This window comes from Falco peregrinus, chromosome Z (assembly GCF_023634155.1).
Source record: "Falco peregrinus isolate bFalPer1 chromosome Z, bFalPer1.pri, whole genome shotgun sequence".
In the NCBI taxonomy this organism is placed as follows: Eukaryota; Metazoa; Chordata; class Aves; order Falconiformes; family Falconidae; genus Falco; species Falco peregrinus.
In genome coordinates this window covers 53,596,548-53,620,945 of record NC_073739.1, presented here as the reverse complement: position 1 = coordinate 53,620,945, position 24,398 = coordinate 53,596,548, and the positions used below count along the sequence as shown (strand labels likewise).

General features: G+C 35.5%; 1 protein-coding gene across 10 annotated transcripts in view; it reads right to left on the bottom strand.

The window, feature by feature from the left end:
* The window catches only part of PTPRD (protein tyrosine phosphatase receptor type D), a 380,554-nt gene that overhangs the window by 62,501 nt on the left and 293,655 nt on the right, over positions 1–24,398 (bottom strand). For all 10 annotated transcript variants that reach the window (XM_027792790.2, XM_055791311.1, XM_055791313.1 and 7 more), the window contains 3 exons: positions 22,267–22,379; positions 12,954–13,051; positions 447–570 (listed from right to left, as the gene is read on the bottom strand). In XM_027792790.2, coding sequence (XP_027648591.1) covers positions 447–570; positions 12,954–13,051; positions 22,267–22,379 — 335 coding nt within the window. The remainder of the gene's footprint in view (positions 1–446; positions 571–12,953; positions 13,052–22,266; positions 22,380–24,398) is intronic.

Below are 24,398 nucleotides of genomic sequence, written 5' to 3'. Positions count from 1 at the left end.
TAACACAGTGTTCTCAAAATTCTCCCTGAGAACATGAAGTTGAACTTATTTTTTCTCCCACATTAAGGATTTGGCAACTGAAACTCAATAAACAGATATGCTGATAATGTCATTCATTAACAAAGCTGTCGATTCATGCACGGTTATTGCTATATTTGCTTTTTAGAATTAGTATAAGTAAACAGTAAAAATAATTTACTTTAAATAACACATTGGCATACACACAGGAACTCAATGCATTCAGTGCTACATGTGAACCTGTGTCAGTTTTAAGGCATTTTCATAATGAATTACTGAGAAAGAACATCCAAAAAGGATTGTCATTATAGAAATTCACTGGAAGTACTTTTATTAACACTTCTTTATAGTACTATGCAAAGGTATCTGTAGGTAAATACGTACTAGATGCAAGGATTTAATTAGTTTAAGTTTAAAACTCTCCTTACCTTCTATTGCTGACAGTAGAACGCGAGAATGGTCATATGCAATTACATTTGCATATCTATTCTTTGGTTTGTTTACTTCCAGGTTAGAGTGTTCCCATGTGAACTGCTGACCAGGATCAATAGACTTCAAAAGAGAAAGAGAAGAAAGTACGAGGAAACTTTTAGCTAAGGACTACTTACTTGTTGTATTTATATTGATTACAAATCATATGATCCCATTGTTTACTCTTGAAATATTTTGCTTTTGACAGAGAATTATTACTTTGGGACACATTGTGACATATATCATATTACATAAAGCATTTTGTATTTATGCATCTGAAATTTCCATCAGGAATTTAAACCATAAACTTTTCAAATCTAAGGCTTTCTCTTCAGAAAGGCAAGGGTATGCTATCCATCTTTTATCTTTTCAGTTTGGCAAGTGACAGGTTCCAGCATAACAGAGAATGAAAGAACTGTCAGAAATCTCAAAAAGACTGGGACGAAGGGGAATAAATAATGTTGTCTTTCTCTATTACTAAGTGCACATGTTCAAACAATTCAGCGCCCTGTTAACTAAATAAACTCCAAATGGTCCTGAAAAAGTTTTCCAGAAGAAAAATAATGTTGTTTCTCTTCTTTCACTTTGATGCCAGGCCAACACATGATATTAGTGTGGCTCAGGGAAGCAACTGCATATCATCCAGATACAACATGAAGAGATTCTATTTTTTATCTCCTTGCGTCATAAATGAGAGTCCAATTCAGGCATATTTGAAATTTTAATGATCTCTGATTTATACACATAACTATATGTTCCTAGAATCACTGCTTATTTCCTGTTTTCTTCATGTTACGGGATGGAGTTACTGAAGCTTGTCACACACTCCTTATCCTTCACCAGTAAGAAGACTCCAGGCTCTACTACTTATTTTTACCTCTATGGCTGAGGTATACATACAGTTGGGTAAATACAAAATACATAACAGATGGTACTTGCTTATGCCTGCTACAGCAGTGGCTGCATGAAAGGTCATCTCATACTGAGAAGTCGCAATTAATCACATATTGTTTTACTTTCCCTGGCTGTAACATTAGAGACTTTAAAACTGTTTCAACAACACATATATGCAACTATGTTTTGTGACTCATGCCCTTTGCTTAATGCCAGTAAAAATCAGCAGCTCCCTATGCAAGGTTGCTGTATATTATAAAAAATAAAAACACACAGATAAGCCTAAATGAGGCAGTTCACCGACACTATGTTCACTTTCTGTGAGTAGTCCAGCCACAAAACACAAGCTGGAAACTCCATACTGCCCCTACTGCATCAAGCCATCACTACTACACCACTTCTACCAACTCCTCCCAGGGCTACAACAGCTGTGAGTCCACTTTAATGGAAATGAAAAATGACCTGTAATCTATTACAGTAGGATTTATTAGACAATGAACATGTGCAAAATTAATTAGTGTGAGCTATAAGGATCTATCCCTTAGATTAATAATTACTATTTGGCCAGTCAGAAAACTGCTTCATGCTTACATATTTTTACATGTGTTATAAAATTTATTTATGTAACGTTCAGAGAATGACTGTTTCTTTCTTGAGATCATTCTATGATCATGAGATTTTCTTGGCTGCCTGATAGAGATGTCTTAGAATACCCCAGCATTCCTGTTTAGGAAACCGAGTCCCACTAGCTTATCTTTTTACTAATACCCTAGACTCAATTAACTTCTATAACAGTTACTGACTAATTTTCCTGACTATTTCTAACTTTCATTAGAGTCCTCTGGAGCTGGGACTGAAAAGTTATCCTGCATAACCTAGCAGAGATCTCCTGAGCAAAGGAGTGTGATGGTTCAGGTTTTGGCTCACCATTTGCATACTGCTTTTCCTACAGTAGCTGAGGCAGAGTGCGTGGCAGCTCCTCCCTCAAGAGGAAATGAGATGGGACTTTTTAGAGGAATGAAGAATAAATGAAATGCTTGGAAGCATGATGAAGGCCATGAAAATGTTTCTTGTGGTTTTGATGTTATTCCCTTGACTTCTATCACTGTGTGTGTTACTAACAGTTCAAAAGGTGTTCTTAAATGGTTTTCAGCTCTGAATGAATCTGATTTCTTTTAATTTCCACATAACTTCTGCCCTCCAAAACTTTTGTTCTTTTAAAAAAGCAGTATTTGTGTTCATAATCTTAGCAATTTGTGGGACTAAGTTTAACATATCTTAGTATGTTAATAGTATTAATATCTTGTTATTTCTAAGCTAGTAATTTAATAGACTAGATACTGAAAGTTTTACAAAACTGTTGATGACTTTTTTTCAAGCCTGATTGTGTTTTCTTCTTATATGTATGAACAACAAACTAGCACCCAATTGGTATTCTGCCACCTGCAAAAGTACACATCATTCCGGTGCTGTGCTTAAGTATAAACATAATAACCTGATCCTTCCAATATTAGGGCTTGGTCCCTCTCCAGCCAAAGCATTACTTTTTTGATTACATAGTTAAATTCCTAATTACCAATAAAGCAAGTGGTTTTACTTTGTAACATTTTTCTTCCATTTTCTTCCAGTTTAGTTTCGTCACAGTAATGCTCTCCCATCCTCTGAAATTGAAGGCCGATAGAATTTTGAAGCAGGCAAGCACTGTTTGTTTCATTTAGAAACACAAGCATTTTTACCTTTACTGTTAAGTGCTATTTATTTAATCTAAGGTGAAAAGAAAGAATCTGGACCACATTTCCTTCAGCACTGGGAAGAGGAGTGTCATATGTAATATACATCTTTATCATCTGACCAGCAAGCAATTCATCTACATCATATGGGTTGGAAAGCAATCAAATTTACATAACGACCTCTCAGCAAAGAATATCCCCTCTTACTTTTTTTAGCGAATGGAGGTGAATAAGGTAACTTATGAAAGATGTTTGCAGGTCAAATTTTCAGTATTTTCAAAAGTAATTAGTATGAATTCAGCTCAGATTTCTAGTAATAATTTAGAACATAAACATAGTAATCTCAAAATAAACAGAAGATGTTCTCAATATGTTAGTGCATTATACGCTAAATAAATTATTAAATAAAATCAATTATTTGACCAGGAATAAAGCATATCTGCACTGCCTGTGACTACCTAGTCAGAAATTTTTGAGGCATATACGCAAACATGTTAACTAAAGAGCAGCCCAGTGCCCCATATTGAGGCAACACTGCCCTGCATTGTTTTAGATACATACTGAAGGAGACACTGGGCGTGATCTTTTAGGTTTTTACCTACAGTGTACAAACATCTGGGAATGAATTCACAGTATAAGATGTCACATATACCTCTTCACATATGACAAGAAAACCGGAAAATAACAGAATAAACTGGCTGACTAACATGCTACTAGTTTTGAGACTGGACTACAGGACTTGGGCTTTACCTTATAAATAATAAAAAAAGATGTATACAAATTAAAATAACCCATAAACAATCTATGCAAAATTATAACTACTTGCAAACAGAAAGTTTAAGATGCATTTTTGCATATACTTGGAAAAGTAAAAAAGCACTTAGAAAATTAGGGACTAAGTAGATCCTTACCCATTATGAGAAAGAGCTTCAGTTCTATATTACACCTATTGTTAATGTGAATTTATAGACTATTAAGAATACTTTACATTTAAAGCTTAACTTCAGCTGTTTGTTATTACTCTTCCCCTTCTCATTCCTTACTGTTTAAGTGATCTAAAGTTGTCTTTAAATACCAAGAAAAAAATCAAACATCAGCTTTCTCTGTCACCTACTTGTAGAAGTAGATGAGGATATGATCATCACAGCAGCATACTATATTCCTAATTCATTTATTTGTATGATGTATGGCCAGATGGTCTAATTCAGTGATTAATATTTAGGCCCACATGCAGACATAGTTAACATAAATTATGTCAAAACCAGGCAAATGGACTGAACTTTAATCTTTACTGTTTTTCTCACCAATCTGAACCACTTTGTGGCCTTACTATCCTCCCACAAAGCGCTGTTTTGTCAAAAGAAAGTTAATTATATTTCCTCAGACTTAATAGCCACACTGGAACAAAGAGTAGAGTGGTATTGGCAGACACATTTCAAAAGTGTGAAAGACCAATAACTCATGAATAACAAGTCTGTACTAACAGTTTTAATGAGTGCTTTAATGGTTTAATGGATGGCACTTTAATAGGATTTCCAGTATATTCATTCTGAAAGCCTGCCTTCAATAAAGCTGTCATTAACAAAGAACTGGATTTCTTCATAGCATAACTGTGTAGCACGGGTGCTTTGTGCAAAAGAAATAAAGATATCTGTAATACTGTTATTGCCCTCCCATGCTTTGACTTATCTTTCAGCTATTGTGTTCTAAATGGTTGGATGTGGAAAAAAGTCTGATCTGTTAATGGGAAAAGACTTGAGTAATATTTGCTAGTACAATGCATCATCCATAAAAATTAGTTCTTTGACTACGAATCATAGTAACCAAAATGTGTTTCCAGAAGAATTTCAACCCCCCTTCCAGTAACCTCTGTACCTGCTCATTGTGAAGATTTCCTTTATACTGCTTAAACAACAGGCAAATATTCCCTGCTGTGATCGTAAGACTTCCAGGAGTATATCCTGGTACAGTATTGAGGAAGGAATAATTATGACAAAATGCCATCCTACCTGGATGCTTGCCTGTCCTGAATCAGAGCTCTACTACGGGTCACTATGCCAGCAAATTAAAAGCTATCAGGTCTGTGTCCTTATGTGTGTCATGTTTTCAGCTGGGACAGACTTAGTTTTCTTCCCAGTCTCTGGTGCAGTGCTGTGTTTTAGATTTGGTGTGAGGACAATGTCGATAGCACATGGATGTTTTTGGTTATTGTTGGGTAATGTTTATACCTAGTCAAGGACTTCTCAGTTTCTCAGGCCTTGCCAGCCAGAGGGCTGGGGGACACAGGAAATTGGGACACAGCCAGGAGAGGTGACCCAAGCTGGCCAAAGGGATATTCCATACCATGGGACGTCATGCTGAGTATATAAACTGGAGGAAAAAGAAGGAAGAAGGCACATTTGGCATTATGGCATTTGTCTTCCCAAGTAACCGTTACGTGTGATGGAGCCCGGCTTTCCTGGGGATGGCCAAACACCTGCCTGCCCATGGGAAGTGGTGAGTGAATTCCTTGTTTCTTTCTGCTTGTGTGTGTGGCTTTTTCTTTACCTATTAAATTGTTCTTATCTCAACCCTTGAATTATACACTCCTTTTCCGATTCTCCTCCTCATCCCTCTTGGTGGTGGTGGGGGGGTGGTGGAAGACAAGCGAGCAAGTGGCTGTGGGGTACTTACTAACTTAAAATTACTAGGTGGGGTTAAACGGATTGTGAGTTACTGCATAGGTTTCACAAGCCCAGATGGGGAAGGTAGCATGTCCTGTAAAGAGACTCTCAGCACTGTAGGTGCTGTGTTTGAGGCTGCAAATTAAATCATGAAAAATCACTGAGTCACAGAGCAACAACCTAAGACCAGGCAGAGAAAGAAGAATGAAAACCCCCAAATTTTAGAGGATGTCAATGCAAATAGACTGTAAAACTGGACAAGATAGTCAGCTACCCATAAAATTGAACAGTTTGACCCGCTTTTACCAATGTCAGCAACTGCAATGAAAAGTTCCTATCATAGCTCATGAATCTATAATAGGATGCTATCATATTATGCAGGAAACTTACTAATAGAATGAGATTTACATACTTCATTACCAAAATATGAATGCTAGATGCATGAACATTAATACATGATCATGGCAATTTGCCAAATGGAATTAAATTTTCTAATTAAGGCAGAGCTTTTTACACCATGCTGTAAAGGCTGCCATTTTCAAGAGATATGGGGGGAATAACCCTCATTTTTTGCTAACTAAATATTCTTTGGAACTCAAATACAATTTTGCATCCTGGCCCTAAAAACAGTTAAAAATGCACAGATGAGACATTTCCTGTTGAATCTCAAAGGAAAGTTTTTCAAGAGTAGCTAGAAATACAACTAAGGCTTTTGCCAAACTCTTCTCAAGAACAGAAGTATTTTCTCTGCAATGTCAAGCTAATACTCCTATGACCAAATGAGATCATGTAAAACCTGATGCCAGTGGAATTAAACAAGCTATAAATGCATATAACTAAAGTACACTTAAGGAGGAAAACAACCATTCTTTGAACACCTTTGAAGAAGAGTCTCTATTACATAAAAATCTTTAGAAAACCTAACTTTTTAAGAACCAATCCCACTGTTCCGTGTTTCTTTGCCTCTAGTCTTAAACACAATTTGCTTACTCCCCATCTGCAATTAAACTTTGTATGTGATACCAAAAACCAGTTGTGGTGGAAATAATTTTGTGTTGAAAGCACTCAACTTCAGGTAGCAAATAAATATCAGGAGCAGAAGAATACCTGAGTAGTAAAATGCTTTGTTTATTTTAAATATTTTTTGTGACTAAAGCATCCTGTTGTTTTGTTTTATATATTACATAAAATACAGCAGCTCTGAAACACTAAACTTTGGAATTGCCTCCTATGAGGCAATGGTGTTTCTTTAAATTTTCAAAGTATTTTTAAAGCACTGGCAACATTATTATTTTTTTGTGAAAGGAGTAAAATTCATAAATGATTTCTCCATTGCCCTCCATACCCCCCAAAAAATATTGTAAATTAATCTCACAAAGAGCCCCCCAAAAAACTCAGTTTTACCAATAATGACCTACACAGTCTATCCTTGAATAATTCTTGCTGTAAGAAATGGACTACTTTTCTCTTCCTACACTGCTTTCAGTTGGACAAAATAAAACTGACTTTTATTACAGTACTTGACTATTTAAACTGTCTCTGTGGAATTCCTTGGCAAAATGGCATTAGATATCAGACCAAAACACAGCATTCTAATATGTTAACACTAGCTTTCTTTTATCAGAATATTGTCTTAATCATATAAGCATAAACAAATGCTTTTATCCCAAGGAAGCACTCACAGCACAAAAGAAGGAGATAATATGGTACTATAAATCTTGACTACTGCCACTTCGGATTCCTGCATTGTCTTTAAAATTCCCTATGATAACTATCCCGCTGGCTCAGACACAACCTTTGGTGGAACTAAGCACCAAATAACCTAGGTGAATGCTACAGCATATGTGTTACTAAGAAGACAAACAACTTCTCATAGTTCACTGAGTGCACGAATTGTTTCTCCACAAATGGAGCACATCCTACAATAGTAAAGTTACAGAATACTAATACATGATGTTTATAATATTAGAAAGTGGAAACTATTGTAAAGAAAAAGAATAGAAAACACATTTTTGCTGAGAAGAAATTGATTTTTACATATGAGTCACTATTATCTGTAATGGTCTGCCAGTAAAGTGCAGCCATTTCTTTGGTACAGATTAATTCAGTAGGTCGTCTGTTCTTCATGGACTTTTAAAGTGTTTTATATCAATAATAAGTTTTGTATGTGCTTCTACTATATAAAATTTATTGTGGTTTAGTGTCCACTGTTTATCTTGTTGCAGCTTGAGATACAAAAAGATAAATGTACTATATCAGTATATTGTCTTCTTATCACAAATCCTACCCAATGATACTGAAAGGCTACAATAAAACTTGTAGTAGTACAGCAGTGTGGCACACAGTCAAAACGCATCTTCATCTTGTCTAATACTCAGTGTTGAAGCAAAAGACCGGCGGTAATTTACAGAAAGAAGCCTGATGAGGAAAACCAGTAAAATTATATACAACTTCACATAACATTAGTTAACTGGTGCACACACACATAGACAGTAAATCACACTGTAACACATAGAAGCTGGGAGTGTAATTTTTGTGGTGCAGTGACAGGTTCTCACAAAAAAAAATGGTATAAAACTGAATCTTTCTCCTTAAGGATGTGAAGCTATACTACAGATCTCAGATAATAAATGTGAAACTATTTTACGTAAGACCCAGGAATCTGCTTTGAAGGAACAGACTTTCTGTTCTACGTTATCAGAGGAAACAATTTTACAAATACATCCAGTGTATTACATAAAGTAGGCAGACACAGCTCTGATACAGTCTATCTCTGTGACCACTTTTTATTGTTAAATGCTGAAACATGAGTTAAGAAGGAGATACAATAAAAGGTCAGTCACTTATGAATATGGCTTTCTGCTTAGCAGCTGTCAAGTCCATATGGACCCTTGCATTACATAAAAATCCCACTGAAACTGCCCAAGTCAGCAAAAGCTTCATAATAATCAGCTAGGGCTAAGAACCCTGCCTTTAAATTAGAGAGTACAAAAGAACTATGTGACATAAAGGATATGCCATGCTAACAAAGTAAAACAACATCTCCCTAAGGCTTGGGGATTCCAAGCTAATAATAATTAATGAAGTATTTTGAAAAAAATATTTTGAAGTAGAAATTAACTTTATTGAGAAGAGGACATAGCACTATCTATGCTAAAGCTACAAAGCCACTTTATCCAACAAGTGAATTATAAGTTTATTTAAATCTTGCAATAGTCATAATCTTTAAAAGCTTAGCCTCTGTTCTCCCATGAAATCTGGTATCCAAGGTAAAGTTGTGAGAGAAGTATAATGATAGTTGATAAAGGAGAGGGGATATAATAACTGTTCTCATGATCATCCCCTGTGAAAGCTGGGGTAGGAGAAGCCCTGAAGAAGCCACTAAGAAATACTAAGAAGACACAGAACTAGTTTCTGAAGACTTCTAGAAGTAGGATCTCCTCCACTCAATGACATCAAGGCTTAGAAAACATTACACAGCTGGAAGACAGTCTTCCCTGGAGAATACACTCCCTTTACCACATCATAACAATGCAGGAGTCCTACTTTTTTTCCTTTCTTATCCACCTGCTCCTCATCCCCCACCCCGAATATATAGTTTATTCTGTGCATATTACTCTTTACATTTTTGCAATACTTTCCCAACTTGCCACACTACCCTGGGTATTCCTTTCGAACCAGAGTGCAGAGGGATGCAGTTTAGACTTATAATGTCTTCAATAATAATTTCAGATTGTTTCTCTATTAGATTTCACACAGCACAAAAAGGAACATGTTCTCATAAAAAAAAAAAAAAAACAAAACAAAACAAAACAAAACAAAACACAAAAAACCAACCAAGCACCAAAACCCCAACACCATAAAAACCCATTTGGGAAGCTCTTTGCCAGATGAATGGAGAATACTGCGTTAAACAGGTCTACAAAGAAGTTTTCCTTCAGCTTCCCTAGGAGGGTGCAAGGAAATCAGTTTCATAGAAAATGATGCCACTGTGTATAAGTAAATCAGCAGAAGAGACAGTATGTCGATGTGTGCCTTCTGTGAAAGAACAATTTTTTCTTTCTTTTGGAAGTGGTGAAGAGAAGGGGAAGTTTCTGCCTGTCTGAAGAGAAAGCTGGAACAGGGAAGGAAGTGATACTCTTCCAAATGGAGAAGATAAAACATAGGCAGTTTCAATCAGAAATTCTGAACAAAAGGCAGTGGATGGAACAGGAGCAAGGATGGAACAGGAACAAGTATTCAAATACTCCTGAAGAGCTGCAAAGGATGCACATAATATGAAAAGATGTGTTTGAGTTGTGAAACAAGTAATTATTTTGAAATGGTAATTAAAGTAAGATATGCTAAAAATAATTAAAACGTGTTCTTGAAATGGAGTTAATTTCCTGAAAGAAGTTCTATAAGCTGGATGAGAAGTCAGTGTTCACCAGGAAACTGTACATATATATCTTATTTTATGGTATCACAAAGCTGTCGTAACAGTTGTTGTGTATTATCAGGCTATTTTTGAAGATTTTTATCCATGCAAAGTAAGAAACTCCATAAAAATTAAAATAAAATAATTGAATCCCAAAAAGGAAAGGACATTACGAAAAAAACCCAAAAAACTATCAGTGGTAACTGATGAAAAATCATTGTTTCTTTCAATAGGAGTTAACTGGAGGACTTCATTACTATCAATAAAGGTTGGTGGTTTCCGGCTGCATGTTACACCTTTATCTCTTGAAAATGAAAAATATCTCTTTTTCCTTCTGTCAGCAGTTCAAACATTATCTGAAGTGATAATAACTGAACTGTTACCATGTGTAGCCATTTCTGCCTTGGAACTGGATAGTTGCTTTTAAGGGACATTAGTCAGGGCTGTTGCTGAAAAAGAAGGCCCCAATCCCCAACAACAAATGTTCCCACCAGCTCCCTTGTGCTGGCACTAGAGCTCATGCAGCCATGTGGTGAGCTAGTTCAGGGAATTGATCCAACTGAAAACAGCAAAGAAAAATAAAACAATTAGTTTTCAGCTGAATCTATTTCCTGAGATAATCCTTGAACAGCTGCACATGCACTACTGCCAGGATTGGCACAAGAGAGACAACAGGAATGCATAGCCAAGACAGGGAGATGACTTCCAGTGATCGTCAAACTGCAGCTTGAGTCCACCGCCTTGACTAGAACATGAAAACAAATAGCAGTGCTTTTCACAAATCCTGTTTCAAAATGGATGAACCTTGGACTGGATGGAAACGAAGCGGTATGTCTAAAGCTAGGATTGCAAAGATGGATGTTGAACTGCCTTGGGCAAAGTAATGTGAATGAAGCTTGATGTTGATCTACCATTGCCCACATTTCAATCTTGAATGTATGATCATTCTGCCCCAGATGGTATATTTTGTAAAAAAAAAAAAAAAAAAAAAAAAAAAAAGTGAAAGCTGGGCCTTTTACACAGACTGGTAAAATGATCTAGAAGGACAGATACTAAGACTTTAATGATTTAATGTATCTTCACAATGCTGGCTATAAATGGTTAAGATTACATTCCTAAAATGACATTGATGATTTAAATAATAAGGGAAATGTAAAATACCAAAACTTTTAAGTTATATGACAGTGTAAGAACCATGTCATCTGCATGACATGCCTAAGACATAGTAAAAGTGTATTCTTTATTTTTGTGGAAGTTATACTACATTGTATGGCTTGCAATGACACTTTTTATCTATTACATGGAAAGTCTTCCTACACAGATATTCCAAGGAATTTCCCCACAGTACAACTGGAAATGATTGTCAAATTCATACCAAATTTTTTTGGTGAACATTGTGTTACATATATTTCCCTGTCTTATTTTTTGTATGCTACAGTCTTTGTACTTAAGAATGCAGGATTTACACACCAAAATGTGAGAAGATTCTCCCACATTTTTTGTGATTGCAGCACTAAACAGCAGTCCTAAGATGCTCTTCAAATAAATTTATTTTCATGAATGTTTGAGATTATACTTTCCTTTTGACATCTAATGAGATTATTTTTTAAAGCAGTCTTAAAGTCTTTCTGAAAAGAATATTCAATTAAATAATAAGTAATTTTAGTTCTCTATTGTACTAGTTAGTACTAATTTTTAACATTTCCCGTCAACACTTTTAAAATACATTGGGAATTTATAGGATCTCATGCAATCACGTCCCTATGGAACCAACATGTGGAAGTCATCTTTGGTGTTTTTTATTGCACTGTCAGTGTTTGTATGAATCTTCAAATATAATAGTCCTTAAAATAATGAAAGAAACATGGGCTTTTATTCTGCCATGCTAATAAAGTCTGGGGAGTTTTAAGCAAGGATTAGTGACACAACAGACTATAATGGAAGTACCATGTCAGTGATCCCTCTGGGAGCTGTTAATCCTTCGATCACTGACACAACTACCCATAACTGCTCTAAAGAAGCATTCTTTTTACGATGGTTCAGTGCATACTTTATCCACAGATTTTTGACATAGACAATACTGGCATTCAAGAAACAGCTACAATTTACTGTCTTTCATGGATGGCTGTCTAAGGGCCTTTAGCCACAAATTACTGACATGAGAAGATGTTACTCTCCACAGTACCACTGTTTGGGGAGGTTTCCTACTCTCTTCCAGGTAAATTCTTTCATGCTCTTATAGACCATCATTCACAGATTATCAGTGTGGCATTATTGACAGAAGGAAAATACATTGTCTTGGAACTTTTATACTAGGAAAGCCATCAGACAATTGCAGATTCTTTTCATCTCTGCAAAATTAACACAGTGGAGTGTAACTTCTTTGGAACTTGTACTGTATGTGTCTTGTCAACATCACACAGGAGATTTTAAAAATAATATAAGGATCTTTTAATTGCAGAAGAGATGGATGTTTGTGTATATTTTAAAAAGTGCTGTATCATTCACTACGCTACTTCAAGTGTGTGCACATGGAATATGCCTAACATGAATACTCACAAAAAAAGAATACATTATTACTAGCAAAGAAGGCACCTCACCAACACAGCCATTTGTACACAGGGAACGTTTTTTAACCATGGTTTTAATATCTTATAAAACTGGTATCATCAGCATGGGTACATATCAGAGAAAAGTCTAGGGAAACAGGAAGCATGATGTTTTAAATTATTTGAATAGTGAGAAAGTGGGGAAAATTACCTCATACTCCTGTGAGAACTTCAAATTGTCATTTGCTTTCAATCTTTCAATGTGATCTGCAAGTTCCAAGACAGGTATTGGGGGATGACTGGCCATACCTGTTGAACAAGAAAGATGAACAGAATTTAAAGTCAACTACAGTGATGGCATCACTCTAATATTCAGACAATGCAGTAGTTAGAATGGCTAGAAATGTGTAAGTAGTAAAGATGTCATGTGAGAGAAGCAGGCAGATAGTTCAGTTACTGAAAGCAGGACATGCTCTGCATAGATGAGCTATGAAGCTAAATTAAAGTAAGTTACCAAGCATATCCCCAAAGCTAACACTCCTAGTGTAGAGGAAAGAGTTACTGTGATATGAGTCAATGAGGTTATCTAGGCATGGAAAAATGGGACAGTTAGACCTGATGTTGATCTCTGCTTTTGAGTAATGACTCTAAATGTCATTTCAAACTCATTCTCCTGCATTGCATGAAATGGAAACTCCATTGAATTAGATGAGGAAAGGTGAGCTGAGAAACAAACACTGAAAGAGCCCTAAAGGGGAAAGAATTGTGTTTTGACAGAAAACAAAGTGACTTATGCATAATCAAGAAAAAATGAACTTGAAGAATGAAGGTTACCGAGGTAACCAGAGACACCTGAACCTGCAAAGGAAATGGTAAAAAACAAAGAAACCTCAAACCAACATAAAACTAACTTACAAAGTAAATTATAAAAAATGAAATGGATAGCTTGAGGATTAACAATAATGCATCAAGGTACAGAAGACTGACTACATATTCTGACTAAATTGGAAATACTTAAAAGATTTAATGAAATTTTGAGGTGACTGACATGCAACTATGAATGACCAGAATAACATGCACCGTTGCTTTTAGACAACAGTCACTGAAGACAACATTGGACATCAGACAATCAGAACTTCAAAAATGTTTTCACTAGTAGCAGATTGTAGAGGCAGGGGTTGTACAGTTTGGCTGGACACACATGCTGACTGCACTAGTACCTTAAAGTATGCTTAATCTGAAACCCCATTTATCAACCCCCAAACGGACCTACAATCTACTTCAGGTGTAAACATCTTTGTCCATGATGAAGATATTGAGTGAATAAGAAGAAGAGCTGGGAATCAGAGATAGAGATGGGCATGGAAGGAAGTATGGAGACAGCAAGGCAAAAGAAAGAAAAGATGTGGGGTCAACTAGGACAATTTGCCAGCTGAAGATTTGCCAGGAAAAAATTTGTGAACATGTTTGTTTCATGCTATAATTCTTCATGACCCTTCACCAAAAGGCTTACATTCTTCTCTTCATGCTTTATACTATCATACCTAAAATGAAAGTGAGGTTTCAATCGCTTGTGGGAAGAAACCAGAGCTGGCTAGAAAAGTTAAGCTAGTGAACCCCAGGATCTCTTGAAATTACAAAGGGAAAAAAGTGATGACTCAAGGGGGCTCAAGCTGGAAGCCATGTTGCACAATGCAGTTTGCTTTGTCACCATGAATTTCAAGAGCATGCCTACAACAGTTAACTTGCACTTCCTGTAAAAGCAGCTGAAAATGACCATGTGGTTACAACACAGTCACACTATAGCACGTTTTTCTTTCTTTCTTTTTTTTTTTTTTTAATTCTTGTTTTCCTTTTGATTCTTTGATATTTCAGACATCATACCATGGTACAAAATAACGTGCAGCAGCACTGGCCCTAATTCTTCTGACCCTATACATGTATATTTATTTATTACCTTCATAGCACATCTGTGATGGCAAGACATTATTTAAAGTAGATATTAAGGCAAGCTGTCAGTCAACTGAAAAAGCAGAATATTCAGATATTAATGGGAAGATTTCTTATACATTTCAATTAACAAATTAGTCCTTTAGTGCTAATTTATTTGAATAAATTTTGGTTGTCTCCCATTTTCTTAAAAATTTCACTTAATACAACTTGGCTACTCTCAAAATGAGTGTGGGTGACAGTCATCTAATAATTACACTGATTGATCCAGATCAAGCACCCCTATGGAAAATATGTGAGTGAAAAGGCACAAGAGAGCTCTAGATTGATCCAGAAATGGAGGTGGACTGATGTACATCTAAAACAGTGCTTGAACAGAGAAAATAATAGAGACAAAGATGTTTAGACCTTTTCGAGCGAATCGTGGGAGAGAGTTATTATCATATAAGGACTGAGTGGTAGTTTGGCTAGAGAGGGAGGACACAGAGCCAATCAGGGAGGCGTAGGGGACTGAATTACTGCTCAAAGCTGTAAAAAGTAAAAGCCAATCGGAAACGGGAAACAAATTAGTAACAGCAGTAGACCATCATAACCAATCAATCTTGCACATACAGGCACTTCAGACATGCACAAAACAGCGCCTGGAAACTCAACTCAGAAGATGTCTAAAGGTCCAATTACCCTACTGTAAACATAAAGGACATAAAATCAAAGAGAATGAGACTGGCTCATGCTCATCATGTGATGAACCTGACCAAATTACCAGCATCATGAAGAGAAATCTCAATAATTAGCTTACTGTGAAAGGACTATTTTTTTAAAGATGCTGAACATGCATTCTTTTTCAGACTATTTTTGTTTATATGCTCCTTTATATGCCACTTGACATTTCTAAGGGGAGATTTTGTATTAAACATTTTGTGCAAAATGAAACTTGACATAAAGCTTACTTTTCTATGGAAAAAAAGGAACTACTTACTGCTTCAGAAACTGGCAAATTTTGACTGCATATAATCCTTTTCTCCACAACACCTTTTAAGTACTTACACTTGAACACTTACTAACTTCCTTCAAATAATATGGTGCAGTTAACTTACGAAGTAATTGCATTTGGTATATTTTAATCTTTTAAATACATAAAATGTGTTCTATTGAGATGATAAAAGTAGCTACTTTTCAAAAGAACTGCTGGCAGACTTTTGTTATCTAATCAGTCTGTGAGTCATAATAAGCATCATAACAGAATATGCTATGAATGAACATTTTAAGATCTTATCATATCTCATGCAAAAGCATGAAGCTCCTACTGAGCTTAACCTGAGTTGCATGTGAACAACAGCTGTGGAACTTGACTCAAAAAACCCACCCAAAATACAGCTAAACACACTTATTTTTGTGGCTACAAACAAGATAATACACTTATTTACTGACACACCTCCACATCAATCAGCATATGTTATGAAAACACAAAAAAATTAAAGACAATATAAGCTAAGTTACAACAGATCCTGTGACGTGCTACAAAGTCAAAACAAACTTCATGCTGAAAACATGCTTTCAAACTTTCTTTAAAATAAATTAAAAAAAAGGAGATAAAACCACTTAAAACCTCAAACAAACAAACAAACAAACTAAACTAAAAACCACCACATGCAAAACAGAGCTGAAATTGTATCTATAAGAAGCTTTTATTTCCAGATTTGGTAGAAGATTACCAAATGTGATTGATCTTATGCAGCCTAGTATAACCCGTCAACATGAATTAAATGAGAATGTATGGTTTAATTACAGTGTAGAATTATCTTCTGGTTAATTTGTAGTAAATACAAGGCTAAGGAACACAGGATACCATATGTGCCACAAACTTTAAGCAAAAATTGGAGAGCAAGGTCAGAATTGATTCGTATATTAGCAACCATTAAACCTTTTAGGTATACTACTTTAGCCCTCTGAAACAAGTGGGTGTTTTGGCCTTGTTAATAGTGTGTTAAATTAGGATTTTGTTTATTGCCAGGGTTTTATGACGGCTTTTAAAAAAAATAATTAAGAAACACATATTTATTTACAAATTTGGACCTGTAAGTTGGAATGCCCACAATAATCAAGAAGGAAGTTAGATTTAAACAAAGTGCTAGCACACAGACGACAATCTAGACAAACTGAAAACATGACACATCATATTCACGAAAATTTCTTTACAAAATGAGTTGTATTTCAGGTCCACATTGAATTAGTAACCTGTAATTCTAAAAACCTAGTTTATTACGTCCTCATTTTTACTTAATAACACAAATAACCTCCCACACACTAATCTATGTTGATTAAGCTATTGTCCCTTTATAGAAAAAGGAATGAATCAGTTAACAGATGTCACTATTACTGATACTTACCCTTATCAAAAAGGCAGAATGAAATACTTATTTAAAATTTGGTCATGGAAAGTAGAAAAATAAGAAAGATGACTTCAATTAAGTAGGAATTTGGCATCCATGAAAATTTAGCAACTATGCCTTTAGTATATTTGACAAAAAAACCCAGTTACTTTAAAATCTCTTTCATACAGTTAGAGCTAAGCCAGAGAGTGATCTTACAGCTTGTGTACAAAGTTAAATTTACGAGATTAGCTTTAGAGAAATATATCAGCCTGCTTTAGCTATTCTAAAATAGTTACCAATGTGCATATAATATTGCAAAATGAAGTCACTTTTATTCCAGAAGAATTTATGTTCTTGAAAACTAGATTAATTATTCTGGAATTAATGCAATTCTTGTTCTGCATCAAAGACAGCTCTACCAAGCAGACCTAGGGTCTCTGCAGCTTTTTGGCAGAAGGTCCAGCTCTGAGTGAGGTGTAAAAGCCACGTACGCTGAGAAAAGGGGAAACCTAGTTTACAGACACGGATCTAAAACTGTTTAATGCAATAACAGGTTGCAAAACTATTGGCTAAAATCCAGGGGAAAGGAAAAGAAAAAAATTACTTTTACAAGCTGAGGAACTTTCAGCTCCAGCTCCCAGCTAAGCAGACTGATTGCTTCAGGGTTTGAAAGCAACCAAGTGGGATATCAGAAAAGTGCCATTTGCACTCTGAAGCCTGTACCTCCTTCAGGTGCCTGAATCCTTCAGATGAGTCAAGTTCACATGAAAAGCTGTATGTAGGATCACTCACTGTGAGAAAGCTATTCCAGTATGGCTTTGCCATGGAGACAAACCACAGTATTTCTTTCAGCATTGTCATAATTCTCATAAACAGAAATTCTGTGGATAAACCAAAGGAAGAAATTTCCTGCTATCTTGCAAAGCAGGTGACTAAATCCAGACATAATTTTTTTCCCACATTTGTTATTTGCACCTTTTTCCACTGGATCTGTTTTACCCTTTTTTCTGCCTTATCTTGGAAACAAGTTAGTGAAATTTCCTTAGGGACTGAGGGATTCAGTGTTTTGTGAGCATTTATCTAATAAAAAAAGCAATCTTTAATTCAGAGCTGTAAAAATTATTTATTTTTCCTGTATTTCAAAGCATCTTACTTAGTTTATAGAAGATAATGAAATAATTGTTTAATTGGCACCCAATTACACAAATTACTTATAAGTGTGACATATACTTAAATGGGGGAAAAAAACCCAGTCACTTTTGAGGTATGACTCAATTTAGTTCTTTGGCTGATTGGTTGATTGAAGTCTGCCTGAGCCTTGGGTCTCTCATAACCCACTCAAACCACATCAGTTATTTTCCTCTATGCAAACCTGGGCTTCCTCATTTTATGAAACCTTTTGTGTTGGTTTAATTATTACCCCTTCCCTACCTTTACTCTCCCATGTAACATAGAGATTTCGAAAATCTGCAAACCAGGTTGATTATCTTAACGCTGTATTTCACAAGGAACTTGTAGAATGGGAATAATGTGACTGGCTTTTCCTCAGCTACTCCAGTTCCAGAAGAATAACAGACTTATAAATGAAATCCTGCATGCTACAGAGAGATTGGGTATTTTCATCTTTACTCAAAGAAAACTTGTCATAGCTGTGATCCACTCAGTGGCATATGAGCATATATACAATTGTATGTTTCTGGATAACACATGAACATTGGATCTTGTTCTCAGATGTGGAACTGTGGACTATTCCAAATGGCAAGAAAAAATGTTAAAATTATCTATGGAGTTACTGAGTAAAGCAACAGATGAATTTGATCCTTCCTGGACACGGTAAGATAGGAAGCCCTTTAGGTAAGTACTAGAGTAGTGAAGAATGACATTCTTTGTTAACAGACGAGAGAAAGTGAAAAGAAAGCAAGACGTTTGCTGTGCTGGTAGTTTAGATTGGATTTTTACAACATCTTCATCCTGAATAGACAATTTTACAACAGTAAAAAATAGCTGTGCCTAAATCATTGCTTAAATATCACCAAAGATAAAAAAGGCTTTCCCATAATTTCTTTCAAAAAGTTACACCTAACCACCTGCATCAGGAACATTTTGTACTTGTGGTTAGAAATTCAGATTTACCACAACAAGGGTTTTTCTTTCAAATTATTTAGATATTTTTATCTGATCAGACCCGTCCTTACACAATATATGATCGCTAACATTTTTGGAAGGAGGCTGTTTAGAAATCTTGTAAAGTATTACATTTCACGGCAACCCAGAATTTTGTAGGAGCACCTCATTCTCCTCTCCCAGTGAAAACTGGTAATTTGGACATGCCAAAGTAATTTAAATTTTCTTCTCTAACACTTCTTCACATTATGGATCCTTGGCAACTGTTTTTTTTTCCTCTCCCACTGGAAGCAACTGGTGTGCCTGGAAAGCCTCAGGCAAACTATGGATAATCTAAATAAATTTCATAATCTAAATAAATAAGTCATTATAGTAACAATGATGTCAAATATCCTATTGCAGTTGTACTGACATGGCATACACTGATAGTTAAAGTACATTCACCAATGTCATTTATTTTATGTGTATGGTTAGAAATAGTAACATCTTACAAAGTAGATAAGGCCACTGTATGAGGGTGACTGCAGATGTCTTAATAAAAGAAACCCAACACATAACCACATCAGCCCCAACCCCTTCTCTCATCTGCTTGCTTTGTCACAGCAGTGCCCTACTGCCTATTTCTGATACCTGGCAGAAAACAAAAACCACACACGTGAGAGTGAAAGAACAATAAAACCAACACAACTGGTATCTTGAATATACAGACTTTCTCTAGTTTCTATACATTTGTCTTGAAAAGCTTTGTCCTGCATGTTTGTTAATGGTGTGTTGCAGTGTGGAGTTGCATAAACATTCCTGCAGGATCTAAATATTTAAGATAAATGCAGCGGCTTTTAATGGAACGGTAGCTTTAACTGAAGTTAATGGGAGTTAAGTGAGGTTCTGCTTTCATTAGAACAAGAACTGTACCATTACTTCACTGGGGCTAAGATTACATATTAAGAACATGCTAATTAGCAAGTATTACACAGCAAGACAAATGTCATGGGGTAGGAATTTTCTGTGTGATATCTGGTTGCATGCTGAGTAACATAATGGCCTGACCTGTGCCTAGGAGTCTTAGGTGGTACAACCGCAGGAAACAAGATCATAATTTCATTTTGGTACTAACAAGATTTTTAATAATAATTGTAATCCTCGATTTTGTAAAAAGGTGTACAGCAAAGAAGAATAATTCATAATAAAAATGGATTGCAGACATACTGCTCAACTAGTGCTTGACAGAAAACTGAAAGGTTCCCAGATAAACTATAACACTGCAAGGAAAGTTACAGTTCCCCCCTGTCCAGGTCTTTTCAGATCAATGAGATGGAATTACGGTGTCCACAAGTGTCTCAAATCCTGCCATTTCTTGGTAAGTTTACATTCTAACTGTAAATTTAGAATTAATCACAATAACATTTATATTTAAAGTTGTTACGAGTTGGCAGTATTTTTTTTTCTGCCCACATTTTATTTTAATTTATTATGACTATTAAATGGATAGGTAAAACTCCACATCTAAATACATGGATAGAAGAAAATTATGCTTATGTACCTAGTTATTAAGACACTCACCCTACTTCAATATATATCTGTCTACAGATCATGACTTGTTTTAGGCATAAGTTAAATCATAAGAATCATAGCTTTCAACTTTTCACATTTCAAAGACTTGTATGCATACTTCTATCTCTGTAACAACCTTTAAAACTTCGTATGAAAGTTAAGGATAACATACGAAACCTTGCTCAGTAAGGATGAGTCTACATTAATATTGCAGTCTCAGAAGCACAACTGTGAATTAAAACTTTCAATCATTTCCATCTACTGCACTTAGGTTCATATTATAGAGAGGTCCCAGAGCACCTCAACAAGACTGCTGTATTCAGATGAAACTAAACTCGAAGATGCACTCCTGAAACACACCTAATTCACTGCACCTGGTAAACAGTATTCAGCATACTGGAACAGATAAAAAAAGGCAAGGTTGGGTTAAAACTCAGACCTCCAGACTCCTCCCTTTCTACCTGTGCCATATACATGTAGTGTGGATGTTGGGGCTCTGCAGATCCACTCTTGCTGGGGCAACACTATGTCAATGTAGCCACTGTATAGAAGGTCAGAAATGAGAATTGCAAGTTCAATTAACCCTTTTGTAATATTTAGTATGTCAGCTTTTGCAGCTCATCTCCCAACATCTCAAGTACTTAATTCTTTATGAGCTTGAATTAATTATTTTTTGTACTTAACATAATGAATGTGACAAACACAAGGCTCAGGAAGACTCAGTAAGTAATTTGCATCAGATCCCATGCGCAATCATAGTGTAATAGAAAACAAGTCTACTGGAATACATCACGATCAAAGTAAAACTAATTTAAAAAAAACCCACCAAAACCAAAAAAACCCAAATGACTCTTCAAGAAGGTGGTAAAAAATATCAATACTATTTTAAGTATTTTTCTCCTGCTGTTTCTTGACTGCCAAACCAAATACCTTTAAGAAAATAACGCTTAATCAATAAAATAAGTAAATACTACTTTTTTGAAGTGTGTTGCTTCTATCTTCAGAACTACTGACATGCTAATATCCTCTTTGACCCTAACATATAGCCTGATTTGAAAGACAAGACCATTTCTCTAGTTAGCATTTCTTTTCCGTAATGACATTTGCAATGTAGTGAAACTTGCAATGATGTTAACAGATTACCTGGTAATACAGTAGATAAAAGGGAAGCTTATTTACAAAGGAGTAGCTGTAAGAATATTATTAATAAAGAGAGGGAGGTACAGTTCCCAATAATATTTTCTACACTGTTAGGTTTAACATGGAATTTTATCACATAAAACACATCTGTACAACATATGTGACTTTGGTGTCTTCTTTACAGAACTTTAATTTTGTTTCATGCAGGATTTTCTTTAAGTAAAGAAATTACAGAATTATTTCCAAAACTAACAGAGGAATAAATTGTGCAAAAACTCAGAAGCCATCAAAATATATTTTGTTAAACAATCTATCTGTTCTGTTACGGCACTACTAACCAGTTTGTGATCATAGAGCTCTCAGTGAGGTATTATTTTCTCTTACCCGGAGTTTGAAAATTAAGGCGTCGCAGCTCCACTGGGTCTGTGGGATGGTGAGAGGGGACCTCCTTGCTGTTGGGTATGCTACTCTTTCTAGAATCAGATTCAGCCCTTTTCCTGCATGGAGAAGGTGAATACATGTAAACATAAGATCAAGGTGTTAGTTTGACAAATAAAGGTGCTTGAGTGTTTGTGTTTAATCATTATATTTTAAAGGCAAGAAGCTTGCTTCTGAAAAAGTATACAATCCAGTGCAAAGGTAAAATAATTACGCACGGTGGGTAGGGCAGCTACAATTTGCAATGGGAAAATGAATCTAAGTATAGTAATGTCATACGGAAAATCGCTGCATTCTGCGCTAAACTGATCCTCTAGGTCATCATTCCTGACACCCAAATAGTTAATTTTTATAAGGCATAACATGCAACTTACAAAAAAATCACACATTCTCGATTTTAAAAGCTAGCTAGCTAGCTATATCTTTATTAAAAAGTAGCCAAATCTAAAGTATGTAATAAAAAATGATCATACCAAGTTATTACAATCGAATACTTAATGATTTATACACACAGCTCTGCACTGCTTATAAAAATAAGCTGCATTTTTTTTATATTTCCTCTACGATAGAGAACAGTACAGAAGACACCTATCCCAGAAGACACCTATTTCTTTCACTTTCTAGGAAGTAAGATCCTGCTTTGTTACCTCTCATCTCTGTAAAAGCTACACTACACATTCTTCATCCATTTGATCACACCTACACATCCAAGGCTCAGATTCTGTATGAATGTTTCTGATCATATTAAGACTTTCACTGCAATAATAGTACTTCTGTGAATCTGTCCAAAGCAAGTGGAGTGAAGGAAGGAAGGGAGGGAGAAGGAAACAAACTTGTGTATGTTTCCCTTTCCCTAGCGAGAAGCAGAGTCCATGTGTGTTCTTAGTCTGACTGTTCTAGTAAAATGGACTCCCATCATTTGGGAGTGTAATTTCCTGTTGCAAAACACAGAGAACTATGTTACACGAAGAATATCTACCACTCTGCAGTTTAATTCAGATATATGTAAATTTAATGTTTTAATTTGAAGTAGAATCATTCTTCACTAGTACTCTGAGTCCTGAATGAAAATGCAAACTGGTTAATATTCTTTATGTAATATAAAATGAAAGTGCAAACAGCAGCAAAGTTTTACTTTGCAAAAACAGAAGTGAGATGATTTTAAGGTGTCCAATATTTGCTTTAACATACCACTGTTACAGGTTTTTTTTTTTTCCTTTCTTTTTTCCTATTTGACCCACAATGTGCAATGTTAAATCTGTTACCATTCTCCTGTGTTCCCCTCTTAAAAATGCTCCAGTTGATTTCTTGCTGTTCTTGAAATGACGAACACCTTGTGGCATTCATGAAAGGTGCATACAAGCAAGATTTCAAAGACTATGCAAAGAACCAAACAGCAACATCATCACAGGAAGTATTTGAAAGTTACTTGAAAGTTATTATTCCTATGATTTTAGGGGGAGGGGAGAAGTGTTTTGACGTAAAAACACTCCATCTGTTTTGCAGTAAATACCTTAATATATGTATTAATTACAATTTAGTGAAGCGATGAAGCTTTAAATCTGATTCATCTGGTTTTACTCTATTTTAAAATTATTTTGGAGAAACTTGGTTGAAATTCCTTTTTTACTTTTGAGTTTGACTATTTCAAACTCCTACCACAGTAGCACAGTGGCCTAGTGTTCTTTCTGCTGAAGTAAAGGTGTGTGATGCAGCTTTTAGCGAGTATTTTTTATCTATATTTCCTTCTCCTGAAGTCTAGGGATCAGTGGAGCTGTCTAAAGACAAGCTTAATTTACCTTTTTTCCACTTGCAATTCAGTACTGGGCATCAGAACTTCATATTAATCTTCTAAAAGTACTAAAATATCTTCTAATCCTATCTCTGAATATTTTGAATACTTATAGGACAATAGAATGGTTTATTACTTATTCTTCTCAGGATCGTTCTGGCTTTTTTGTATCTTTCCAGACTACACAAGACATTACAATTCTTTCAGATCATACAGTGGTTTTGGCACAGGTGGAAAAAAAGCCACAAAGGATAAACGAGATCACTGTAACATTTCCACTTGTAGA